This window comes from Lissotriton vulgaris, chromosome 6 (assembly GCF_964263255.1).
Source record: "Lissotriton vulgaris chromosome 6, aLisVul1.2, whole genome shotgun sequence".
Taxonomy (NCBI): domain Eukaryota; kingdom Metazoa; phylum Chordata; class Amphibia; order Caudata; family Salamandridae; genus Lissotriton; species Lissotriton vulgaris.
In genome coordinates this window covers 922775047-922802927 of record NC_141694.1, presented here as the reverse complement: position 1 = coordinate 922802927, position 27881 = coordinate 922775047, and the positions used below count along the sequence as shown (strand labels likewise).

At 42.3% G+C, this 27881-nt stretch overlaps 1 protein-coding gene across 1 annotated transcript in view; it reads left to right on the top strand.

Annotated features, from left to right (window-relative positions):
* SLC24A3 (solute carrier family 24 member 3) overlaps positions 1 to 27881 on the top strand; it is a 1194917-nt gene that overhangs the window by 1007558 nt on the left and 159478 nt on the right. The window contains exon 8 of the mRNA XM_086926908.1: positions 23180 to 23205. Coding sequence (XP_086783034.1) covers positions 23180 to 23205 — 26 coding nt within the window. The remainder of the gene's footprint in view (positions 1 to 23179; positions 23206 to 27881) is intronic.

Sequence of the window (27881 nt, the reverse complement as noted above, 5' to 3'; positions counted from 1 at the left end):
TGTGCTTCCACGATTTTAGCTACCCAAGGCAGGAGGGATATTGGTCGGAAACTCTCAGGTTTAGAGGGATCCAAATTTGATTTTTTCAAGATGGGAGAAACCCAAGCTTGCTTCCAAGATGCAGGGACGGTCCCAGATGACAAGGAGCTGTTGATTATATTGCAAAGAGGTTCCCTAAAGATGGAAAGGGATTCCTTTAATTGTGATGGCTGCAGGGGGTCCAGAGGGGAACCCAACCTAATTTTGCCACTGAGCCGAGTCAATTCAGCCTCCAAAAGGGACGGGATAGATGGCAGAGAGACCCTGGATCCCGCACTAGGCCTCACATAGGCGGGGAGGGAGTTGGTGACAGAAAAGCGCAGTTATCCATGTTTGTCACAATACACAAAATCACAAACAGCCCTAGCTCATTACATATACAATATAGGGTCAGTGTGTGCAGTTGATGAAGTGCAGACCTTTTCCTTTGGCACTACCCATAATTTTTTGATTATGCAATAAATATTTTTTAAATATGAAACTGATATTGAGAGTTTAGTGTTAGTAAGAATAGTGTTTACTCCAAAACAAGTATGTTTTTTGTAGGGACAAGTGTTACTTAAATTTAACGTGGATTCAAACATTTCTTTTCTACAATGCCAGAGGAATAGATTTTGGGTCAGTATAATTTTCTTCATAATTGGAGTCCGGTGACACCTCAAGAATCAACGCTCTTGTGGTCTTCTCTTTAACGTCTGCTTAATTCTCCTTGTGCAGCACCTCCAGCCATTCTAGATGGTTTTCTAAATTAATGTCGGTGATATCCAAATTCATTTCCATCTGGAATCTGGAAAATTAGCCTGAAAATGAATCATCATCTCATGCCTGTAACTGTTGATCCTTTGTATGAACAGAGCCACACTTTAAGTCTTAGGGGATATTTACAACGAAATGTCGCAGCACGGAGCTGCACCAAATTTGGCAGCACCACTCTCTGACATTTCCAAAATGCAGGGATGTGTGGTATTTATAACAATCCCTAGCTCTGGCGCTAAAATTAGCTGCCTGGCACCAAGGCAGGCAACCTTGCAGCATAGTTCAAGGGTGACTGCATTGCAGGGAAGGAATGCTTATGTGCAGTAAGGAGTCCCTTCCTGAACATAAATAATCCATACTGGCTATTTGCTATTTCTCTGTGTGCCTTTGTACAAGGATGCATGTCTGCCCATAAACATTCACTAATGGCATTTTGCTCTTTCTATGTGTGCTGCAGAATGCAGCACTCACAGAAAAAGCAAAAATCTGGAGAAATAAATGTCTTTTTCCGTGTTGCGCCATTCTTACGCCTACTCTTGCATGGTGTTAGTTTTTGGCTCTGCCTCAGATTTACACATCCTTGTAAATCTGGGGCATCATCAAAAAGCAATGGGTGTTGTGGTGGAACGCCCATAGCAACACCCATTCCACACCCCTTTCATGCACTTACCTGCGTGAAAGTGTAGCATATTTACAAAGCGGCACCAGGAAGTCACTTAAAAAGAAAGTATATTTCAGAGACTGCAGTTCTGTTCTATGATCTTAGAGGATCTCATAGTACCACTCATCTATTGCATAGTTCTCAAACAGCCATCATTTCCAGTCGAAAAAGGAGCAGGTTTCAGATGTGATCCTCAAGTCTAATAAAAATATCCTGACCATTTTCAAGATGATTTCAATGAAAGTAGGAGGGCCGGAACATCTACAGTTTGGAAACATGGCTCTTTTTCCCAGGAGCCAACACAACAGTACACCAAAGACAGTGCTCAGACTCAGTGCAAAGATTTGTCCATGATATACAACAATAATATCAGCCTTCTGCAAAGGCCAAGACCCACCCACCTCCATGTCAATGTGAAGAGGCTTGGTGTTAGATGGTTCTGCAGACCTAGAGAACCATTAAATGTACCCCACCATGTAAATAATAGCTTGCAATAGAAATAAAAAGATCATGACCCTACAATTTCTATAACATTAAGTAACTGTATTTAACATCATAGCAACTTTAAGTCCTTAACCGCAGTGCAAAAACCGCTGCGGTGCGGGAGTTTTAAACAGTGGGCGGGGCTGTATCGGCCAACGGACGTGCACAGCTGATGGCCTACGCGCGCATGCAACTGGTTAAATGATAACAGATATTCAATAAAAATGATATTGTGCTCTTATTAAGTGAATGTTAAGGTGACATGTAATGTCACCATTGATGTTTTTATTTGTGATATCAGCTGTCTGATCAAGGGTGAAGTCATGGGCATCTAGGGGATTTAAGCTTAGGTTAATGATTTATGGGCTCCATTAACCAATTTCTGTTCAGCTTTTTTCAAAGTATATTTTTATTAATACATATATATTTTTAAAACACGTCAATCATGTATACATAGCAATAATTCCAAAGGGACCGAGAAGCAGCAGTACAAATAATCTTGTAGTTATCAAATCATGTTCGCGGCCAGCTAAACATATTATGTGAGCAATTGCAAAACAGTACCACAGTATTCTCTTTGTCACTCGGCACTAGGGCTGCATGAGTCTGATTGTCTGCACCATTTCCTAGGGTGATATTACAGTAGTGAAGCAAGCGACCCCATATTTGGTGAATTTCCTCGGACATCCTCTAGCCTTGTATGTAACCTTTTCCGCAGACATGTAAGATCCATCCACTGTTTCCATTCTTGTAGCATGGGGCGGGGTCTTGGTGCACCCCAGTGTTTGGCCAATCTCGTTTTGCCACTACAAGTCCTAAGTTAGTGAATAGGAGTTTAGCTCTGGGGAGATCTATATCTGTAGGAATTCCCAATAATATGTACTCGGGGCTCATTGGCAACGCCACTTCCAGTAGCTCGTTTAGCTCTGTCAGTATCGTCTGTCAATATCATTGAATGTTAGGGCACTCCCATGGTGTGTGTATGAATGACTCTCTCTCTGTCCCACACCGAAGGCAGCTCGCTGTGTCAGCCCAGCCAAATCTAAGGAGACAGGCTCTGCCATTGTAGACTCTGTGAAGGACCTTAATTTGTATCAATCAAAGTCACAATTTAAAGGCAACTTCCCTGGGATGCGTGAGAGCTGCCTCCCAATCTAGGTCATCTAGGTCTCCCACTTCCTGTTCCCAGTGGGCAGCAATTTGGTTAATGTGCCCAGTCTATCATTAGTAGTTGTTCTATCCATCCAAGATATTGCCTTTTCTCCACTTTCCTCCATGAGCAATCTCCTTTCTAGTGGAGCATATTGCTGTGTATGTTTTCCGTGTCTAGTTTCTCTCCCCCAGGCATGTGACAATTTTATGTATTTATATTTTTACATCTGGTTGAGGTGGTAATCTATTTCAAGTGATCTGAAGCGGATTAGTTCTCCTCCCTCGATTATGCCCCAAGTTTACAGATCCCTAGGTTATCCCTGGTATTAAAACCCTGCATCTTTCTGAATTCCCTTAGGCGCTACCCTTCCTATAAGGGGGTTTCACAGGTTATTCATGTGTTCCATTTCATCCACCTTTCCAACCCCGACCAGGCATCTTGTGTCGCCTGAGCAGCTGGGAGCAGTTTCTTTAGCCCTTTATCACTGTATAGATAGTGTATCTATGAGTTTGGTTGGAACTGGGTCAGTTCTAAGGTATACATGGGGTGATCTCCTGGCATATGTCCCCAGTCGGTGATTACTATCAGATGGGCTGTCCTGTAGTAGGCTTTGATATCTGGAAGAGCAATACTTCCATTGTATTGATTTTGTTGTAAAGTGCTTAGGGCCACTCTGGGATGGCCACCGTTCCAAAGAAATGTCCGAAGTTCCACTTTGATTTTGGCGAATATTTCCTCTTGGATTTTATGGTAAGTATTCTGTGACACATAGAGAGGTTTTGGTATGGTTATCATCTTATATATTGCAGCTCTGCCCAGGATTATCAATGGTAGTGTTTTTCATCTTTCCACATATTTGTTGAATTCTGATAAGACCCTTTGGATATTAGGTCTCATGCCAGCTTCTTTTTCTACACTCATATATATGCTCAGATATCAGAATCCCAATCTAGCTACTCCCAATTGCCCTGAGACATCACAGGGGTCAAGGAGTCTACCTTCTGGATACAAGCTGGATTTATTCCAGTAAATCTTGCACTCTGCATGTGCCCTCTGTTTCTCAAATATGTGAAAGAGTTCCTAGAGTGTCTTTTTGGGATTTGTGACGTATAATAAAATGTTCTCAGCATAAAGGGAAATCCTTTAATTGTCAATGGCATCTGTTCTCTCTTTTAAGCCTGAGACGCCGGGGTGCCTGCATATAATACATGCCAGGGGTTCCAGCACTGTGGTGAATAACAGTGGTGACAGGGGGCACCCCTGTCTAGTGCCCCTCTCGCCAGGGAATTCTGCTAATAGATTGCCATTCACCTTCACTTTGGCCTCAGGGTCCTCCAATCCAGGCATGAAACTCAGGGCTGAACCCATATTTCACCAGAACCTGTCAAAGGAATGGCCAGTGGACGGCATTAAATGCTTTTTTGTTTCTGGGTACAACAGCATATGCGGGTCTTTCCTACAGTGTATTGTGTCAAGCCAGTTGTACAATCTATGCAAATTAAATCTCGTAGACCTCTTTAGCATAAAGCCTGATGGTCATAATATATGAGGGCAGAGTAAACTTTCAGAAGCCTTGCAACTAGTGTTGTGTGGCTTTTTAGGCTCCGAGTGAATTCTCCCGATTCATGCCCTTATATAGGTACAATTCACATTTCCCTTATATAGGCATAGAAATCAATCCCTTATTTAGACATAGCCCATGCAGACCAAATACAGGCATGGCTACTTCCACCCGTACCAAATGTCACGTTTTCTTGGAAAATCGGCTTAAGCAGTTAGGGATCATCCCCCTGCTTGAATATTGATTTGTCCAAGAACTCATGTACTTTGCAAAGAACAACTATTCTCTAGGGGTTCTTTCCTGACGTTAATATGCCCAACTTTGCGTCAATCTATGGCATTCCTAAACACCTTCAAGGTATAAATATACTACTTGCCCAACGCAACTCGCTACAGCAAGTGCTGAAGGAAGCCGACTCTCCAGCTGATGCACTGATGCACTGATCAAGAGACTGCCTTTCTCTTGCCGAGAATTCAGCTCCAGTGTTTCCAAGCTCCCCTTGCGAGGTGTTGGAAAATCGAGTCCTGAGACAGAGATACCAGACCTCCTTCATTCTAAACGCAGGTATGGAGCTAATTAGAACCTAGAAAAACCTTTGGTAGATTCTTGGCAAAAACAACTAAACCTATGCTACACAATACTTACTTCTTCCCACATACTAGACTTAAGTACATTGGGGTAGGCATATTTAGAAGCACCAGTTGAGTATTTTAGTCAATGTTATTTATGTATGTATTTTTTTATGGCTTAGAAACCATACAATGCTTTTACAGTATTATTTTATAATACTCTTCTCGCTGTACGCATTATAGTTTGCAGTCTGCTTAACGATTGTAGCAGTTCACTTCTCTTGAATGAGAAAGAAGACTGTTCAATAAGCCTTTTTATTGAAAACGCCCATCTCTCTATTTCTCTGCAACTCTGTTGAAACGAAGCATGCATGATTGACTGAGTGAAATCCTTATCTATTGTTTCCGCGACTCTAGAGATATATTTCTTATTCTTGGGAAACAAAGTTGTCATGTTTATGCGGTTGTCAGAAACTAATCCCTTCTTGTGAATTCGAGAAAGTTTCTAGTGACCTCTGAGCTAGCTGGCGCTCACTATTAAGTTTAATATATTCAATGGAGACCTAGTCAACCTCAGTCCTACGTCTAATCTATAGGATATATTATTCCAACGCGCAGAGCCTAGTGGGAATGTAGGAACTACACTACACTAGGATCGAGGCTAGGATTTTAGTTTCAGCATTTGACAGGGGACTATGTCGATAGGAACCACAGTCAGTGTGGGTTTGCCTGGCTTGTGTATCACTGCGATCATGATTTTCCTGTGTTCATGAGGTAGGGTCCACTCTCTTTAACCTCTTTAAACATCTTTAGACGATAGGGGCTTAGTAGCCCTGCATTCCATTGAAAGAGTTCCACAGGTATGCCATTCGGTCCTGGGACCTTTCTACGTTTTAGATTTTCTATGACTGACAGGACTTCTGCTACCGTTATATCTTCTTCTAGTTTCTGCAAAGTATCTAGTGGCAGTTTTGGAAGAATCACCCCTTCGAGATATGTGTCTATTTGTGAAGTGGTTGCCAGCTGACATGCTTTATTAAAAGTGGTGCAGTATTTGACAAACTCTTGAGCAAGCTTCCCAGCTGTCTCATGTGTGTTTTCGTGATCTCCCTTTATGGCATTCACCAATTTTGCCTCCATCTCTCTCTTACTTAGCCATGTCAATAATCTTCCGGCCTTATCACCTGCATCATAAACGCCTGGTGGGCTGCTTGAAGTGTGGCTTTAGTCTCCTGGCATGCCTTCGCCTAGTATTCTCTATAGAGAATTGTTATGGTGCACAATACGGAGGTAGGTAGTTGCCCCAGGTTGGTTGTAGTAACTGTACTGTAGTAAGAAGGCCTCCATCTCTACGATGTCTCTGGTTTCTTTCTGTTTGTTACACGCTATTATGTTTTGCGCTTTATCCCTGAGCATCGTTTTATTTGCTTCCCATAGTGTGACAGCTGAGGACACTGAGTCTGTATTCTCTTTAAAACATAGCTCTGTGTCCACTGTAATTTCACAGACTACTCTCTTGTCTCGTAGTTCCCAGGCATTTAATTTCCATCCTTCCCCAGGGCGGCTCAAATGCTTCCCAATATAAAGCCACAGTGTTAAGTGGTGCGAGAGTCCCCGGGCAAGGTAGTCTGCTTGTTTTATTACCCCTACCTCTCCTGCTAGTGCGATGATGTTATCTAGTCTGAAGAATACCTTGTATGTTCCCGATTATTAGGAATATATTTGGGTTAGTGGGTGGCAGCAACGCCATAGGTTTGTTAGACCGAGAGTCTTCACAAACCCCTTCAATGTTGTTTCCTCCCTAGGAGTTGGACAAGGGTTAGTCCAGTCAAGTGTTGGGTCAATCCATCATTAAATTCGCCAACTATGTGGCAGAGGGAGTACGCCTCTAGCAATATCTCTGCAAATGTAGCTAACGTTTGTTTCTGTGGTCGTTGGGGAGTATACACACTAATCAGGGTTACATCTCGTGCCCCCAAAGCCCTTTCACTAATACGTATTCCCATTTGCAGTCTCTCTATGTGTTCTCTACATGGAATAGTGGTATTTTCCTAAATAGGATTGCTAAGCGTCTGGAGCCCATTGTAAACCCTGCATGGGCCAGTGTCGTACAATGCACCTCTGCCTAGAAATCTGCAGTGTGTACCCTGGAAGTGTATTTCTTGTTGGAGGATTATGTCGGGTTTTAATATTGATATTTAGTGACCTGGCAGCCATGGCCGCTGCAGGTGAGAGCGGTGGACTGGTGGGGCGAGGTGAAGGAGTATTTCAAGAGACAACAACAAGGGAAAATGAATTATTTATTTAATTTTCCCTCGTGGTCGTCCCTCTAAATCCCCCCTCACCTGGCCCCACTGCTCTTAACTGCAGTGGCCACAGATATGGCCTGGCAACATTTAATCCTATTCCCCAGCCCATTAACTTTCCATGACATTAGAGAATACCCCTTTTGGCCAGTCCTGCCGGTCTCGCTCATCTAAATTATAATGTATTTTCCACCCTCTATAGGTGGTCATCTTAACCTCTGTGTCTGTCTGTACTACTCCTCATAAGCCAATAATCTGTCCTCTTCCAACTGAAAAAGTCTGTCCCTTCCCCTTCCCCCACTCTCCCCCACATCCTACGCACTTACTTTGATTCATCAACATGACAACTATCTCACAGGTAGGTCAGAGAGGTCTGTTGCCCACCTGTTCCCCTGAAGAATACCTTTCTTCCCATTAAAACTCTAAGAACCTTCCACCTTAACTAAAAACCTGTGGGAGTAGAGGAAGAAAAGCAGGTAGTAAAAACAAAAGTCACTGTGGCGTGGCTATACTGCTCCAAACAGTTCAAGTGGTGAGTCAGGGGTTTACTGCTCCACCAAGTCCTCGCCGGGACATTTATTCATTCACTCAGTTCTCTCATCTCTGTGTATCATTGTCTCGGTTTCACCGGGTGCTTGGGCCACTGCTGTTTCCATGTTGACAATGGACATCGGAATGGATGGTCTGTTACAGAATCTGTGGTCTGGACGTGGTCAGATATGTCTGTATGTGATCCCCTTTGTGTGTTCCTTGAGATTTCCTTCTCATGCGCGAGTCACACCAGCCTCTGTGTCCGAGGACAGGCCTGGTTTAGAAGGGCGCCACCTTGGTATAAGGGGGGTTTTCTTTCATTTATTTCCAAAGTTAGTCTCCCGATGATGCCTCTCTGTTCTTTGCGATTAGTGCTGTGTATTTTATTGCGAACCAGTTGTACTCATGGGTGGGTGTTTCTCTACCCATGTCCAGGTCTCCTCTAGCGTGCGATAAAAGGTTGTCTTCCCCTCATAATCTACTTTAAGCTTATCTGGAAACAATAATATGGACTATATGGTCATCGCTCTGAGTTTTATTTTGACAGAGTCAAGGGTGGGTCTTTGTTTTCGAACTTCTCGTGAGTTATCAGGAAAGAGCAATATTTTTGCCTCTTAATATCGAACTTCTCCCATTCGTCTCACTTCTCTCAAGATAAAGCCCCTACCTTGGTAGTTAAGGAAACAGGCGATGAGGTCTCTTGGAGGTGCTTCTGCAGGTAGTTTAGCGCTGAGAGCTCTATGTGCCCTCCTACCACAAAGCAGGTTGAGAATTGTGCTGCAGGGAGTGAGTCTTTCAGCCATTTGTCCAGAAAAGCCACTGTTTCTGTGCCCTGAACCCCTTCCGGGAATCCCATGAATCGCAGATTGTTTCTTCTTGCTCAATTCTCTGCGTCATCCACTCTCCAGGCCACATCTTTCAGAGTGGTACATAGATCTGTGACCCCCATGTTCATATTATGGGTCGAAATTTTCACCTCTCATATTCGGCCGTCCACCTGGGTCACTCTTTCGGAAACTTTACTGAAGTCCTGACGGAGCAGGTTAACATCTGAACGAACTTCACCTATCTTGCTCTCTAGGGTCTCCCTGGAAGTGTGGATGGCATGTTAAGGCACTGCATTATCTGGCATACCAGATGACTCCTCCTCTGTGCCTGTTTGGGGAGGCCATCATTTTGGTGTATCTGTCCATGTTGCCTTGTTTCTGTTGCTTGGGTTTCTTATCCTTGGCCATTCTGAACCTGTGTTTATCTGGGATCTCCCATTATTGTGGGTGAGGGAGTGAGTCTAGCAGTGATTTTCCACCCTCTTTATTGGGTCTCTTCGGGGAGGTCTCCGGGTACGGGTTCTTCTCTCTGGTTCGTCGCCTCTCAGAGCTTAGGTTTCCCTTTGTCATGTAACTGGATGCAGGAGTTCCTTTCTGTGGACACCCCTGTGTGCCTGAACTGGTTTCGGGGTCTCCACCTGGAATGGGTTTTCCCCCCACAAACGTTGTCTCAATGGGAGTTGTCCAGCTGGGAAAGGTGGACTAGGAGGTGCAGGCGGGAGGTCTCTCCTTATCTGAAGGTCTCCTTGATCACCTGGATTTAGCAGTTTAAAGTCAGGATGTTTTTTAGGCTGTGGTGTTCTTCAAACCGATTGTTCCCTGTTCCTCACAGTGTATAGTGTATCCCTCTGTGGGGATTGTGGGTTTATCCACCCGGGAGTCGTTCATCTCCAGTGTGCTCTAGGGTCTCCAGGAGTATGGACGTCCCAACAGGCTGTCTTTCGGAAGGTCACCTCATCATCCAATTGTAGCACCTTAGGCCCTGATTTGAGTCCTGGATGCAGCCCCTGTAGTTGACTGTGTTTTGATCATGTTTGTAAGGGTATCGTTGAAGGGTACAAGTGAGGGCCACCACCAGCCCCCACACCTGGGCACCCAATGTCTCTATCTCTTTCAGGAACCGGGGGGCGGCTTCCAGATTCCTCCATTCTTCTTCAATGGTTTGAGGCACGGTACAGGCCTCCTCCTCAGAAGTTTCCCCCACTCAGGCGCGAAGTGCCAAGGGGTTTGTCCTAGTCCCTTCGAAGTGAGGCCAGGGGTAAGCCCACATTTCTCATTCTTGCTGCTGATCCTTCCAGCTCATCCGCTGGTTTCTCTCTTGGGAAACTCTTAAGTAACTCAGCATCGGAGCACTTCTCTCGAACTTCCCGATTCTCCTGGCTCTGTGGGTAGACCGCTCTCTCCATGCCGCAAGGCCAATGTACCTTGCCGCAAGGCCAATGTACCTTGCCTGCCTTGGGACGTTGGAGCGGCACCTCCGCATCTACTGCACCTCTCTGCCCTTGTCTGTGGGCTGGTGGGTTGTGGATCATGGCTCACATTCAATGTGTGCAAGCCGGGCTACAAATTCATCCGAGGCCTCCCTGCCCCTTATCGCCATATTGCCTAGGTGTCAGTCACATTCTCTTTGTTTTTCAGCTAGTTCCAGTCTCATTGCAGCTACAACTTCGCCATCAGCCGTGGTTCCATGGTCTCTGACACTTCATCTGCGCTTTTTGTGGTCTGATGGGGTGAGGTGAGCAGGATACGTGAACGGATTAAGTGATGGGCCAGCTGAGCCGGAGCAGCTATTTTGTTGGCCATGCCCCGAAGTCTGTTTAGTCTTGATCAATTTCACATTAAAGCCAACGAAAGTTAAATACATTTTAAAGTCTAATTTGTGTTTACCAATAATATCGAAACAAAGTAAGCTTTCAAGAAATTCAGGCCTTGATCTATGTCTGGGAGCTTTGATCTGGCTACCAATTCAATACAGTAAAAATGACTGTGTGCATTATATACAAACAAAAAAAACACAACAGACCCACACCCTCCCAATACAGCTGCTGCTAAATTTGCAATGTAATTCTGCTATGTTATGTGTTAGTGTTATGGGGTGGGAGCATACAACACACTAGAACTACCCAGATAGGAATGCAACACATCTAGGAATCTGTTTATATATGTTGATGATTCTATATAGTGTGCATTAATGAGGTGGTCACAGTGAGGTTTGATGATGTCTAGAGATATGAGCCTCAAGTTGCGCTGAAAACTAGATAAACAATAGAGAATGCAAGGTCTGGACTTCATTGGCCTACGACACCCTCAGGCCCAGATTTACCAATACTTTGCATTGTGTTCACACCTGACTCTAAGTGTTGGTGTGGGTTTTACCATCCTACACAAACCAGAAATTGCATTGAAAGTATCCCAAACTACCACTAAGTTGCACTATATACTACTTTGCACTACTCTGCATCAAGAGGGCATTCCATGGGTGGTAAATGGGTGTTATTTCTAAAGAAGCACCTCTACATCTATTCAGCATAAGAAAACAATTACTATTGGGTGTTGTGTGTGCATGCCTGCTGTATGCTGAACTGGTGTGTAAATAACCAGATAGAGATTATAGATCCTTGTTCCTGAAGAAGGCTATGGATCCTGGACAGGGCCATTGGCTGAAACGTGTTGACTCACAGATACAGGAGCAATAATAACTCCTAGACATCACTTTGTCTTTTAGTCATCTTGTGACCTGAATAAATGATAAGAAGTTCCTGTTAAGAAGTTGCCAGGATGTCTACCCCTTTTTGTCTCTGGATGCCAAGCCCTCATCCATATTAGCACCCTGGACACTCATAGGTGAATAGAATATTCTCCAGTGAGCAATGAAGGCCGATGATGACACATGACACCAGGGGTGTGTGAGGCCACACCTTTCAATTTTTCTAATTGTCTCCCAGTCCATAACAGGGATATTCACATTTTAGAGTTCCTTCAGTGACTAATAGCAACTATCTAAAAAACTAAGGTCTTCTAAGAATGGACAAATTGTCCGCACTTTGACCCTAGTTTGTCTGTGTTGTGATATGTAGTTAAGAGGGGGATGGGAATATAGACAGCCCAAATGTTTCCTCTTCTTCCCCTCGACCTCTACTTTTATGTGGTCAGACTCTAGTGCTATAAGTATCATTCATCACATTAATTTCATTGTCAATTGCAACTGTAATGCTTTACTCATGAAATTGAGTGCAATTACTTAAATAAGTGCAAAATGAGATGATTACAGGGGCATAACACAGGCATCCGCGTTCCCCTGCGGTGCGGGGGGGGCGCCGAGTTGCAGGGGGCCCCCTCAGCACAGTACACAGGCCTGAGCGCTCTGGATTAAATCCTGAGCGGGCCCCTCGTGTACATTGCAGGGGGGCCCCTTAAACCTTTGTTACGCCACTGGATGATTGAGTATATGCAGGGGGGAGGGGCTTCTCTTCTTTTGTGTGGGCAGCTGTTTTCTATGCTTAATTGGTAATACTTTTTCAGGGATCTACTTCAAGTGATATACCCATTCTGTGTGTGGAGAAGCAGACACTGTTCTTCCTTGCGCTGTAAATGTTTTGAAAATGTTAAAGAGTCTATTACCCCTTTTCACCCTGAGATCCCCATTTCACTCTGTGCTCACCCAGGCCCTTTTGCACCCTGATCCCACACTTTCATATGAATCATGCTGATTTTGTATTGTTAAAATGGATTCACCCAGTGGCATAGCAAGGGGGGCGGGTCCTGGCGGTCTGCCTCGGGTGGCATGGGTTTGGGGGTGTAGGGGCCTGCCCCTCACCTGCAGTCATCACTAGGTGGCAAACGCAGGATTTGCAATCAACCCCCGCTCTTACATCCGGCCATTGCATGGGGCAAACGCAGGGACCGCCACGGGCGGCACAAGGCGTAGCTGCGCCATTGGATTCACCAAGCTTCACTGACATGCAACACAGGTTCAGGGTGGACAGCTTAATGCAAGCTTTCCTTACACAAAGAAAAGTTACAAAACACACCTCAACAAATGCTCCTCAAACAGAAGAGCTGCAAAATGTATAGCAGTAGTGAAGCTTTCTCTGTGTGTGGGAAATAATTTTGAATATTGCTACTAGGCTTCGACCTTTACAATAGCCACTTCAGCAGTCTTTCCACTTACACCCACTTTCGACATATACTTCCACATACCTACCTTACTACAAATACTATACGAACAACTTTGAATGATGGAAATCAATACTTTGACAATTTAGTCAATGTGTATGTAATCTTTCTGCTTCATTTATAGGCTCCATTTTAAACAATAAACATATTCCTACATACTGCACTATGAATCAAGTATCAACCAGCATCCCGTCTATTAATGTGTTCATATTCACGTCCTAATCTACAAAAACAAAGACCTACTGGAGTTGTCGAGGTTTGCTCCTGATGGAATTGCACCGTTGCTCAATACCATCTTCCTGCACAAAAAATAGTTTCTTACTTTCCCAGCACAAAAAAAAAAATCTCCATGCTCCGAGAAAGATTTTGGCATTCTTTCCACAGAGGGAACAACCATGTTTGTCGTTCATTTCCCCTGGCATACCAAGCTGAGGCCAAACATAAACAGTTCTCGACTGAGCTTGTCAAAGCCAAGCGCAGTTTTAAAACAAAACGTGGGGCGTCTCGTGGAGAGCTGCGTTGGCTCAGCGTAGAGTCAAGAGCATGTTTTTTTCTTAATTCGTTTGAGGCGTGGACATGACACACGCAGCACCGTGGACGTGACACACGCAACGCCGCTTATCTGCTAGATTAAAAGCAAACATTGCACGTGGGCGAGCCAACAAATTAAGCCGAGCCAGTGTTCGAAATTGACTCTGAGAGCCTGTGCACAAGCTGAGCTCATCTGAATTATGCAACTAATGTCCTGCACAATAATAATAAAGTGTCTTCAATGTTGAAAATGTGTATATCTTTAACTTGCAGAAGCGTTTCAGCTCAGCTTACATCACAGCATTGCATTGGTAGGCGTTTACTGAAAGTGACAGTGTTCATTTTTCAACATTAACTTAGAAACATTATAAACATTCATGCCCAGCAAGCCCCTACCATGACAACAATGCCACTAGCAAACTAAGAGGCAAGTCGGCTTTCATGAGTACCATCCATGCGCCTACATTCTTATTAGTCTTTTAAATAACAAGAGGTTTTTATATCATATACTTCACTTATGGAGGCATATGCACAAGGGGATTGCACCATTGGAACGTCACTTTCACAGACGTTACTGTGGCGCAATGCCCTGCTCCATATTTACAAAGCGGCGCTAAGCCATTTTTTTTTGGCCTTATGCCGCTTTGTAAATATGGTACCCATGAAAGGGGTGTGCAATGGGTGTTGCTCTGGGCATTTCACCCCAACACCCATTGCTTTTTGATGCTGCCACAGATTTACATGGATCTGCGAATCCGAGGCAGCGCCAAAAACGAACGCCATGCAAGCACAAGTTAGATTAGCCCAACGAGGAGAAATACTTTTAGTTCTCCTCTCTTTTGCTTTTTCTATGTGTGCTGCATTCTGTAGCACGGATCACTGACGAAATATCGAATTCAAAAATATAGAATACCTAAAATATCGATGACAAAATATCGAATGCAAAAATATCGAAGTCCTATCTACAAACAGGTAAGTACAAAAATATTGAATCAAAATATCGGTAAAAAAAAAATAGTCAAAATATCGATTTTTTTTAAATATCTTAAGTCATTTAAAATTAATAAAATAATAAATATAATTAACTAAAACATACTTAAATACATAAATAACCTTAAAATTATTAAATAATTAATTTAGGTAAAAAATAATATATATTTTAATTTTTTAACACACATATATATATATATATATATATATATATATATATATATATATATATATATATATATTAACATAATATTAATAAAAAATATACAATATTTTTACTGTAGGATAGCGAGAGGGTAAAATTTACTATTACCACTCCAGTGAGTGCAACAGTAGGGAAAGAGTTGGATAGCGTAGGGGTAAAAATTACTATTCCCACTCCAGTGAGTGCAACAGTAGGGAAAGCTTTGGATAGCATAGGGGTAAAAATTACTATTCCCACTCCAGAGAGTGCAACAGTAGGGAAAGTAAATATTTAATATATTAATAAAAATGTATTAAATATCAATACCAAGAAAAAATGAATTAAAATAAATTACCAATTTAATATTATGTAATAATTAATCAATTAAAAATAAAATAAAATTTAGTTATTAAAATTAATTACCTATTAATACAAATGAATTACGAATTAACAATTAATTAACAATAAATTAAAAATCAATACCAATAAATAGATAAAAATAATTTACTTAATTACAATTGAATTACTTCCCACCCTATTGCCCTATTCCCCTATAAACCCACAACACATTACAGAAAATAATTAATAAAATTAACATAATTATCAATTAATCAATTAATAAAAATGAATTACCAATTAAAAATTAATTCATTACCAATTAATAATTAATTACAATTAATTCAAAATGAATTCCAATAAATATTTTAACATTCCCACCCTATTCCACTATAAACCAACAACCGGATACAGAATTAAATTACGCAACAATTAAAAAAACACTTCAAAAAAATCTATATTATTAAAAATTCGATATCTTTTAATAACTATATTATATACTTAGATATTTTGACTTTCTATATTTAAAAAATCGATATTACATTACTTACCTTCAATTCGATATTTTTCACCACTATATTCTGTCCATTATATATTTTGTCCATTATATATTTTGACTTCGATATTATGTCTATTCTATATTTTTGATTCAATATTATGTCTGTATACCCTGTAGCACACATAGAAAGTGCATAACGCCATTAATGATAGTTTTTTTGCATGAAGGTGTCCTTTCATGCACAAAAACAATCATTAAATAATGGTGACTTGCTACTTCTAGGTGTGCTGTAGAACGCAGCACACCTAGAAGTAGCAAGTCACAATAATGATTGTTTTTGTGCAGGAAGGGTCACTTTCCTGCACATAAACACTCATCCCTGCAACGCAGGCACCTTTGAATTATGGCAGAAGGGTGTCTGTGTTCGCGCGAAGAAGCTATTTTTACTACCAGTGCTAGGGAAAATTCTTGTAAATACGGTGCATCCCTGTGTTTTGGAAATGGAGCAGCACTACAAAATATGCCACAGTGCACCATTTCCTTGTACGTATGCCCCATGGTTTTGAAGGTACTCTTTTATGTAATACTAAAGTAACAGGAGGCTCGATGAACTAAAATATTTGCCTTAGATCACACATTTTGGTAAAGGGGTGGAGCCCGGATTGATGCCAGATTTTCTGCTTTTTTATCATGCAAGTCAGCCTCTAATTGAGTTTTTCTTTCTCTCTTATTTTTTACGTTCAAACTCATCACTTCATCTTCATTTCTTTGCGCATGAGATTAGAGTGTAGGTGACAAGCAGAAGTTACATGACAGCTCAGCTCGTTTTGGGCTCAAGGGCCCAAGAGAACCTCGTTATGAGCCAGATCCAGTCATTTGACTTGAGCCTGGCTCTAGCTTTCAGTGCACCAGCTCATCCATGCTTAAGAGTGCTGTCAGAATATGGTTATCAGAATACTGCCTGAAAAATATTTTGCTCCCTAGATATCATGCAGAAACATATTGTCCTATTTGAGTTAATAATACAAAATCTAGAATAATGTTTTTTTTAAAACAATATATAGGACATGTTATGTTATCTTATGTTATGTTACATGTCTTTGTAATGCTCACTGTCACCCGCGAGGGTATCCAGGGGCTGCAATCTTTTGTCAGACATTTCTGACTATGACATTCTGACATAAACCCCTTTTCCGGACAACTGTGTTCAGGATATCACTTTGCCTCCTAACACTTCCTCTATTAAACATGTCACATATGGGGTGGTGAGGATTTGGCTCTATGCCTTTACCAGTGACACAAGACATATCTTTTGGCTGGATAGAGTTAGGCTCAATTTTCTAAAACCCCCTCCAGGCGGCAAGTCGTCGACTTTCTTTGGTGCCTGAAAAGGTCGCAGTTTATTCATCAACATAAAAAGTTTTACATAAAATCGTATCCATGTCAAATGTTCATGGTAATTGCCTTATTTGTTGTCCATGTTCTCTCTTTTCATCTATTGCTCTTTGCAATTCTTCCTCTTGGGTTATGGACCCAGCCTCCTCAATTTTCTGGGTGGGGCCCCTTTTCTGGGCTTCCGATTCACGGATCTAGGCTTCAGCTTGCTACCGATTTGGAGGGTGTCAGTCTGGACCTGCCTGGGCTGCAAGTACCGTCCCGTTCGCCCTTTAACCCTTTTGTGGGCCCTCTCTTCTCCCAGGGGTCCATGCCTTCCAATTCGTCTCAAGGACCTTACTTGAGCATCTGCTCTACCTTTCCTGAGGCTGAGTCCTTGCCATCTTCTCCCTCGTTAAGGGGGCCAATCAAATCCTGGCCCCCCCACCGTCCTAGGCCGGCATGCTAATGGGGGGGGGGGCCGGGTGAGGGCTCCCGCCTCCGGATGCCGTTCTAACCGGGCCCCCATTGGTCCGGCTACGCCTTTCCGGCCCGTGTCCAGACTATTCAAAGTCTACATGTGATCAATTACGGACTTGGTGATGCCAATTGTTAGAATCAAAACTCTGGAAAAAAATGAAAAATTAGATTTGGTAATTCCTCTGCATGGTGATTGGGCTAGTGGCCTAGTGACTTGAGATCTTCTCCTAATCCAGCTACTGCTGTCTGGAATTCGGAGATAACTTTCAACTCCAAGTATTTAAAGAGACCATTAACACATTCACATGTTCTTGCCTTTATTATTTTTTTAAAACAAAGGTTATCAGGAAGATTATATCTCTACTCCCTTCAGACTACAGGAAGCAGTTGTTTGGGGGACTGTGGAGAAGTGTGGCTCAGGGGTTAGAGGCAGCAGACCCGGAAGCTGAGATCGGCCCTGGACCAGGGTTCAATTCCCCGCCTCGACGGGGCTTGGGCTCAATAATTCACGGACTCGATAATTCTCGCTCTGGTGCCTACTCGACTCACGGGCTCACACTCTGCGACTCTGGGCAATAGCTTGCTTAATCTCCACAACGGCCCCTCGCGGCGGGATGCCTGGCTTTCACCTTGTGGATACCCTGCCGGGGTTATCTCACTGGGGGATACCAGGACGGGTTCCCTAAGCAAGCGCTTAGATACCTGCGGTGTGGGTGATTTGCGCTATATAAATACATGTACATTTACATTTACTGTGTGATCCCATTTGGTCCAGTATCATTCTCTCATTTTAGGTCTCTTAGGGCCATATGTATCAAGCCTTTTTCAATTCGCAAATGCCGGAATTCGGCGAATTCCGGTCTTTGCGAATCGCAAAAGGCTGTTTTGCATTTTTTGATATGTATTAAAAAATCGCATCATAAGGAATCGCATAAATTTGCGATTCCTTATTTTGCTATAGCATTTAAGGAATCGCAATTTTGCAATTCCTTAAATGCTATGTATGAAGCATTTTTCTATAGCGAATTAAGCTTAAGAAATCGCAATTTACCACCAACTTTCAATTGGTGGTAATTTGCGATTTCTTGTAAAAATGCACAAATTGGCATTTTTTAATGTGGTATGTGATGAACATACATGCCCATAGGGCATGTATGTGCGCCATATGCACACACATGCTGATTTCAGGGGTGCAGCAGGGTGTCCTTGAGACACCCCTGCACCCTTGAAATCAATCTCATTTTGCGATTAGCAAATTGCGAATCGCAAAATGAAATGCATTTCACAATCATTCCTATGGGCCTCCTGGCCCATAGTAATGAATGGGAAATTATTCCTTATTTGCCAATTCGCAACTTGCGAATTCGCAAATAAGGAAGATTAAGGAATCGCAAAAAAAATGAGATTTTTTTCATACATACCGTTTTGCGATTTCTAAATAGCGATTCCTTAAAAATCGCTATTATAAATCGCAAAACGGAATTATGATACTTATGGCCCTTATTTTCCAGATTTTAGCAAACTCAGAACTTTGCTTCTTGGCAAATCCACTCACATTTCAACTCACGTGACCTCTTTTCACTGGCTGCCAGTAGACAAGCATTGCGTGTTCATGGCACGTTGCTATGTCGATTGCGACCTTTATGGCTCCGCACCAAGCGGACTCTTTACTCGCTGTAGTCCTTCCAGATATCTTCATTCTGCTTCTGACGTTCTCTAAAGCATTGCAAAAACGCAATGCATCAAGCTTGGACACAAGCTTTTCCTATTAATACACCATTCTATTCAAGCCCTACTGCCTTTTCTTAAGAACTACTTATTCCTACTGCCGTCTGCAGTGACTATTAAAATTTTAAGTGAAAGTGAAAAGATCCATCATTAATTTCTAGGAGCCAATGTGAGCCAGTCTATCTCTCCCACAGGAGATTATAGGGGATTATGGCATTTATCAGTACAGTAACAGTGGCACTGATGGCAAGATGTACTACATGTTCAACTTAAATTGTTTTTCAACAGTACTTATTATCTCTAATGCTCAGAGGCATACCTTCCATTAGTCCAGCAGGTTTAATGTCTCCGGGGGCACATAGGCCATCCCACTGACTTCGGATTATTGCTGTATTTAACAGTTAAAAATCCTCTTTCTCTCCTTGCACTAGGGCCTACGACACACTAGTTACTGATAATGCTTGCAAAGGAGAGAGGTCCAGGGGTACTCATATATAGATTAGCAGAACTCTCATGTCCTGGTACAAATAGACCCTTGGCACTCATTCTGGCATACTCTGTTGATGAGAGAGGAGCCACAATGTGGAATTCAGAGGAGACAATAATAATTATAACTAAATACTGCATATGGAAAAAAAGCTGAAAAATGGGCATTATATCTGATCGGTTTAAGTTAGGTTAAAGCCTTTATGACTCACACTCATGGCTTCCTCAGTACACAGCCAGTAGAAGTCCCTAGGCTGGTAGTGTCTTCAAGTAAACATCTTGGGCCATATTTATGAGGCACCTTGCGGAACTTGTGCACTGCTGGAATGTCACTTTTTTACGTTTAGTTGCGCAATGTGCCACAGCATATTTACAAGGCCAAGGAAAGCCACTTTACGTGCAAAGTATCTTGCTAGCGCTTGGTTCATATGGACCAGGCTGTTAGGTAACACCAAAATTAATCTCCCACTACCTCTAGATATATGAATATTATTAAGAATACACCACAGGCTTTTGTAATTACCTTTTTAATTGTATATGGATTTTAACCTTTCTTAAGATGAAATGGATGTAATATTTTGTACATTGGTTTTATGTATTTGGATTTTAATCCCTTTTAAGATGGAATGGATGTAATACTTTGTACATTGGTTCTATGTTTAGTTTTGTAATGTTTGTACTTTTATGATATGAATATATTGAATAAAGTATTACTACTACTACACTTTACGTGGCTTTTCATGGCCTTGTAAATAAGTGCTTTTTTCACGCACAACACTGCATGAAAGGTGCGTTCCATGGGTGTTGCTGTGGGTGATCCCACGCAACACCCGTGGAATCTGAAGCAATCCCAGATTTATGAGAAATCATAGAACTGGGAATGCATCAGAATCCATCAGAATCCAACGCCACCATAGGGGTGGCGTTAGGGAGGCGCAACTAGGAGAAGTGTTTTTATTTCTCCTCGTTTTGTTCCTTTTTCTATGTGTGCTGCATTCAGCAGCACACATAGACAGAGGAAATCGCCTGAATTAATTGATTGTGTGCAGGAAGGTGTCCCTTCCTGCACAAAATCAATCAGCTCCACAATGCAGGCACCCTTGCACCATGCTGCGGTTTCGCAAAACATCCCATTTTGTGCCAGCACAGGAGAAAAGGGAAGGAAGAGCTGTTTCTTATAGATACAGCACATGTCTGCCCTTGCAGTGCAGCTCAGCAAGATTGCTTGCAGCCCTGCCTAGCGACAGAACCTCATAATTGAGGCACCAAAGACTCACAGCTGAAAAGGAAGCTTGAACATGAAAAAACAAGGGGGATGACGACAGTGCTCAGGGCTTCAGTGTCTATCGCCCTGTGTTCACCAGATTCATATAGCCATGTCTGAACTGGGGTGGCAGAGTGGGCTAAAGAACGGTGATGGATTAAACCCAGATCTTTTGACTGGGTGTGAGTGTTTGATTGGTTCAGATGCTCCGTCCATTACCACCCCCTTTTGTACCGCTTTTGGTCGCCATAAGTGTGGCAGGGTATGCTCAGACGTGAGTCCCTTGCACACTTTGCCACTGGATTCAAGCAAGCCGGGCCGAAGATGGCTGGAATGCCAGAAACTGGTCCTCGGAAGCTTGTTTCCGGTCCAGGGAAGGCATGGTTTGGCAGTTCAGGCTGGACTGCTCCCATGAGGCACTGGGTCAGACTGATTTGCATATAGTCATGTCTGAACTAGGGTGGCAAAGTGGGCTAAAGAACGGTGATGGAATAAACCCAGATCTTTTGACTGGGTGTGAGTGTTTGATTGGTTCAGATGTTCCGTCCATTACCACCCCCTTTTGTACCACCAGATTCAATTGGCACCAGTGTTGGGAGAAAGTAACCCTGGACATGGACAGTAGGCTGCTGCCTTTCCGTGCCTCAGTACATGCATATGCTCAGTACGAGGGACAGGCTGCCAAGTTTTCTATCATTGATTTTGAGACGGAGGCAATGCATTTTAACTTGCTGGAAATTGGAGTGGCAGAGACCCCATGCCCTATAATAGAAACAGCCACTGACTTCCTTTACCTTTTTCAGTTCTCTTCTGCTTCAGTTGATCACTGGGACTCTCAATCACTGGGTAAATAGTTTCATTTAAATGGATCAATAAATCAATCACTATGTTGACACAAGTGAGAGGAGTTTAGAAGTGACCCATTGAAAAAGATTTGCGTGTGACAATCATTTAATTGGCTTCCTTACACTGTTTGTTACGTCAGAGAAGGTGATTGGCATCAGCCACTAAATATAGTGTTCTACCTTACTTACACTTCAATTTGCAGCATAAAAACAAAAAATAGGCATTTTCACCTATATTGTGCTGCTTTGTCTCTAGTAGTCACTCTCTTTTGCGGTCTTACCTTCTCAAAGACTGAAGAAGATTGAACTACCCTGTATCAGAAAATATATCTTATATAACCTCATATTGATCTAGCCCGTGATAGTGGAAATGTGCAGGTTTGCTTTCCAGCACACAGTTTACTAATTTCACTTTTGAAGGACGACTAACGAACCAACTGGGTAGAATAGGAGATAATATCCAGGGGTTGTTTTGCAAACTGTGACTGGGAAACTAGGGGCCATCGCCTGGCTTTCCCCTTGAACCAAACTCTGATCCTAGAAAAAATACTTTATTTCACTTTGTCTAATTTTTTTTTACTGACAAAAATGGGCACACCTGGGAGTATTTTACTTTTGAGCATGTGATATACAATAACAGCATCCTCAGTTGCATATGCTTCAACAGATAATAAAAACAGTTCATATATAATAACTTTGGCCATTTAGATAGTGCACATTCAGCACTGAAATGTTTCTTGGTTATCTCCTGGCAATGTCCCCAGAGCATTTTGGGGAGGGAGGATAGGAGGTGAAGTGTAGGGTTTCTTTTGCTTGAACCTTTCTAAGTTTATGTTTAGAAATGATTGTTTCTAATATGTCCCTCGATGCAGTAATGTGATCCTATGTACTAAATTGAAACAATGGCAAATGTAAAGTTATGCTATTTCATGACAATAGAAATTTTCACCGCCTTTGCTCATGTTTTAGATGTTTTGGCCTCATAATGGGCTCTGGATTCAGCTGCGGCCCATGGATGGAAGAGCAGTGGGGCGGTGCGGTCGGGTTGAGGAGTATTCGACAGACGACCGCAAGGGAAAATTAAATAATAATTAATTTTCCCTCGACGTCTGTCGAAATCATCCCCATGGGGCTCCGCTGCCCCACCGCTCTTACCTGCACAGGGCACGGCTGTCTGGTTCACCATATGTAACTGGTTGTCTGTAACCTATACTAGGTAATGAATATTTCGAAAATATCCTGTTTCCTTTCATAACGCCTCACCTTGATGAACTTGTGGATCTTTCCTTATTTTTCATATTGGTATCATTATGAACTGTATATAACTGTTTTTATCTTTTTAAAATCTTAATAAAATTATTGAACTTAAAAAATAACGCCTCACCTTTCTCTCTTCACAGTTCATTTACGACGAATGTGTTTCTTGGTGAGTAGAAGTGTGTTAATGTTTTGCTGCATTTTGTTCCTTGATGTCATTCTATTGTATTATGTTCTTTGAGTGTTGTAGAGAGGGGAGCTCAGGCTTCAGGTGTGTAAGCAGGGCCGACTTTAGGGCAGTGCGAACAGTGCAGCTGCACCTGGTGCTGACTTTGGTGGGGGGCATTTTGTTTAAAAATAACTTTTAGATTAAAAGCATGCAGGTTTCCTTATGCATCCGGCAGTTTACAGGCAACAATAAAAATGTTAAGATAACTCTGATATTTAATGTTCCTACTGGTGAGAGTACAGAATTTTGTGTAGTGGCAGTTTTGACTCATCATAAAGTCGTTGTGAGGGTTATTGTGCCTGCTGCAAAGAACATGTAATATGCAGATCACAAAACTGAGTGTGAGTGAGAAAAATAGCCAATACCAGTACCTTTTCTTACCTAGGTGTAACATTTTATAGGCAATTATCATGGTCCCGTATGTTCGCTGCCAGGGGGTTATCACTTGGGAGAAGTATCATTGCTCTCCATTCATTTATAAAAAAATTGGGGGTGAAACCTATCAACATGGTAAAAAGGTCTATGTAGCTAAATCAGTGTCGGTAGCAACCTAAGGGGCAGGCATATGGGGTTATACCAACTCGTCTGCCCTCCAAGTGATAGAGGACATCTTTTGGAACAAAACTAGTGGGTTCCCCGTAAGCTGCTCCTACCTTATTATCCACACAGAATTAGAGATCCCATATTTGACCGATAAAATCTCTTTGGCACCAAGTATCTGATGGCACTCTGTCTGGAGAAGGGAGTCTTTTCACATTACCCAAATAATAATTGAAGACTGTTTATCCATAGAATATGTTCATAGGATCCCACGGATTTCTTATATCAAATCTACTCTCTCCTCCTTAGGTTTAGAGCGCTTATTTGTTACCCCTAGGGACTGTTTGAGCATTTCAAAACGGGAGATTAAATCCTGTTTTTCTAAACAAACGGCAGATGCCAGACTGCAAACAAATTGTGCAACAGTATCAGTAAAATTATACCTTGAAGGTCCAAAGGCTCAGGAAGGGACAATTTCATATTTATCTATTGTGACAAACTCACACCATAGATTAATTTTAATCAGATTCCGATTGAATTGTATCCCTTGTATGTTGGCACACCCTACAGGAATCTAGTCTATAAATGAATTACCTTTTTTCCCTGCGACCGTACCTCTTCACAGTCAAACATACATATTTTTTTCTTCTGCAAATTTTACAGGGAACCTCGCAAACGTTTTATTCTGCCCTTGGTGCACAAATTTCACTTTAAACAATGCTGTGTAGCAATGTTCTTTTTGCAATCCCTGCCTAATCCTATGGTTTGTTTCTCAGTGGCGTCCTTTTTAACTCAATCATGGAAGATCAGGCGGCTGTATAATATGAGCGAATTAATTTTTAACAGTTCTTATTAATTGTTTTTTAATTGCGATTGTTATAACTTTGTTTTATTATCTTTATACTGAAATGTACAGAATGTTCAATTCTGCACTGATGGATTGATGTCTTAAATTGTATTCATCTGTACTTTTATGATCTTATATTATAAGTATCACATAAAGTAATTTGACTGACTGAGTGTGAGTGAACTAGGATTAGCGCTATAAAAAGAAATTATAGGTCAGAGAGGTACTATGGAGAAATAAGGGACACTGTTGGAGAGTGGTAATGAGGGAATTCACAGAGAAGGAAGTCATATGAGGGGGCTCTAAAAATGACTGTCGCATCGTACTCCACCAGTGCTAAAGCCATCCTTTTGTGTAAGATAACAACCAAACATTTGTAGTGCGTTCCAGATGACAACCACCGCAAACGTGAACATGTCCCTCTGGATGGGAAAGTTTGAAACATATTTTATTTTCAGCTCTGTAGTTTCATTTTTCTCTGTCTCCTCGTCACCTGTTTCCTCTCCCTCGCATGTCCTTCCACAATGTCTTAGCTTTAAATTATTCAGCATTCTATGGGTGACGGTTAATGGCATTAGTGCTTATGATGCTGGTGGGTCAAACATATACATTAGTTGTGGCTTGTTAGCAAAAAACAGGCCTTACTTTCCAATCAGAGAAGCAGCTATTTATTACGGGGTTGGTGTTGAGGATGGAATCCATTTACTGCCATCCGCATCCAGCATTTCCACTGAGGCCCGGATGTGGCATGGAACTTTCAACTGCCATTGACTGAGTTAGACATCTCACTGTGTGGATGTGCAGCGCACTGACAAATGTTTTCTGAGGTGCCTTCCTAGATTGGGAACATTTGTATTATATAGTCATGCAGCGCACCGCACCAAGTCACCTTGCTTCACTGCACTGTGTGATGGGGAAAAGGCGGGAATGTGCAGTAATTAACATACCACGGCACATTCCTCTAATTTCACTGTGCTGGCGCCCAATGCGCTGCCTAGCGCCAACGCTCGCACCCTTGTACCATGACTCAAGGGTATCTGCGCTGTAAGCAGGATGATTTTTTGTGCAGGATGGACGACCTTCCTGCACAGACACAATCCTCTGAGGCATTCTCCGTTGTCTGTGTGTGTGCTGCAGAATGCAGTACACATAGAAAGAGGAAGTAACAAGGAGAAATAAAGATATTTTCTCCTTGTTACGCCTCACCTGAGGAAGCTGGGCATTGTGATGCATTCTTAGGTCTACCAATAATGGTAAATCTGGAAATGCGCCAAAATTCATGGATGGATGCGTGATATTACCCACGTCTAACCCATGGAAGGACTCCCTTCTCTCTAGATTTATCAAGCCACTCAAGGCCACGCAAAGTGGCCTTGCATGGCTGGATAAATCTAACTCAAGAGTTGCTTCCCACTTGTGCCTTGTTGTGTGGCGCAAGGGCAGCGCAACTCTTTAATAAATATTCCCCTCAGTATCCAGTGACCTGTGAGTTCTACTTCAGAAATTGTTGTGATGCATTCATCCTTCAAAGTGTTTGCCATCATCCTTGATCTGAAAAGAACTGATGAGGTGATGGGTGAAGGCGCCTGCTTTTGCAAGTCTGTAGCAGCACACTACTGTCGTCAGCTACTGGTGCTCCTAGCTCCCAAGGCAAAAGGCAGTAATTAGAGAATGTATGATGTTGCGCCGTTTTGACTACACACCTGGGACGGGCCATCTTTTGGAGGTTTTGTCGTTCTTTCGCAGTGCATACTTTCACCATACTGCACTCGATAGGTCAGGCCTCGTTTTAGTGACAGGTGACTTTTTCACATTGTATTCCTTTGGCAACATATGTTTCAAGAATGGAACAACCATCTTGTGAGGACAAGGTTGGATAAACTGGTGGCACGGAAGAAAACGTGTAGAACAAGCAACTACATTTAGCACACACTTGGAACCAATGAGCACACACATGGAACCATTTAATTTTGCCACCATACAGTGTTGTCATGCTGTATCTATACTTAGTGCTGGTCTGTATTCCATCAAATGAAATGCCTGAGTAGTTAGGAGCCCATATGCACACCAGTAATTTATGCTCTGTAAGTGTAGAGCATCTCTCTACCTTACTCAGCATGCTGGCTGTCCATGTGACACGTGTTCTACCCTGCCACTTCAGTTTACCCTTGCACATTCAATGCATTCAGTCAAACTTTATTATACAGCGGACAAAATGCCATTTGGTCTGACCCACCCATTTCCCGGAAGATTTGAAAGACAGAATTTCTCACGAAGCTTGTTAAAGTAGACAACAAGATGCCAGTGAAATAGAGGAAGTACATTTTACTACATTATTTAGGGTCTGAGCAACAGGAGAGTTTCAAAACACTTTGCAAAACTATTTGAAATTCAGCATACATATAACATTAGAGAGCTATCACTTCTCTACTAGGAAACAGGAGTTACATGAAACCTTTGATGAATTCTTAAAACTTTGCAGAGTTTATCTACTGCAATAAACAAAAGACGACCACCAACAAGAAGCTTAGAGACCCAGGACAGGGTTGGATTGGGATCAAAAAGCTGCCTTGGCACACCCAAAAAAGTGACCCACATTTGCGTATTACCTTTCCACAAAACACTGCTTCAGCAAAGTTTTATTAAAAGAAAGGGGGTGGGGCATATTTTATTAACTATTCACACTGCTGAGCCACACATGAAAGCAAGTGAGACCACTTCTGCTCAGGCCCCCTACCCCCATTCAATCAACCTACATTAATGGGTCGGCCCAGCGAGAGAAAGGGAGTGATACCTCTGCCCTTCTGCCTCTAGAAAGCCCACTCAGGCACCCACTGGGCCGCTGGGGGCATCCTAACAGCTTGGAAAGCCCCCAAGCTGCCCAAAAAAATAGCCCACCACTGGAACTTGGCTACCGGCCTTTCTGCCATTTCCATATGCCCACCTTACCAATCCGACCCTGTAGAGACCAATAGATGGTAAACACCAATAGCATAGCAAAAGGATATAGTAACGGTTAGGGCCATAGATGCCCCCAACTTGGTGGAACTTATCAAAACAGATAATGGGATCAAGCAGTTGGTCACATGAGTCAAGGAGTTTAAGTTAATTTAGACAATTACGTGGTTACTTAAAACCATTGCAATAAATATACAAGATTCATATTTACATGGTGAGTTTAAAATCATTGACAAAATATTTCAATTCAATTTTTTCAAATATGACAGAT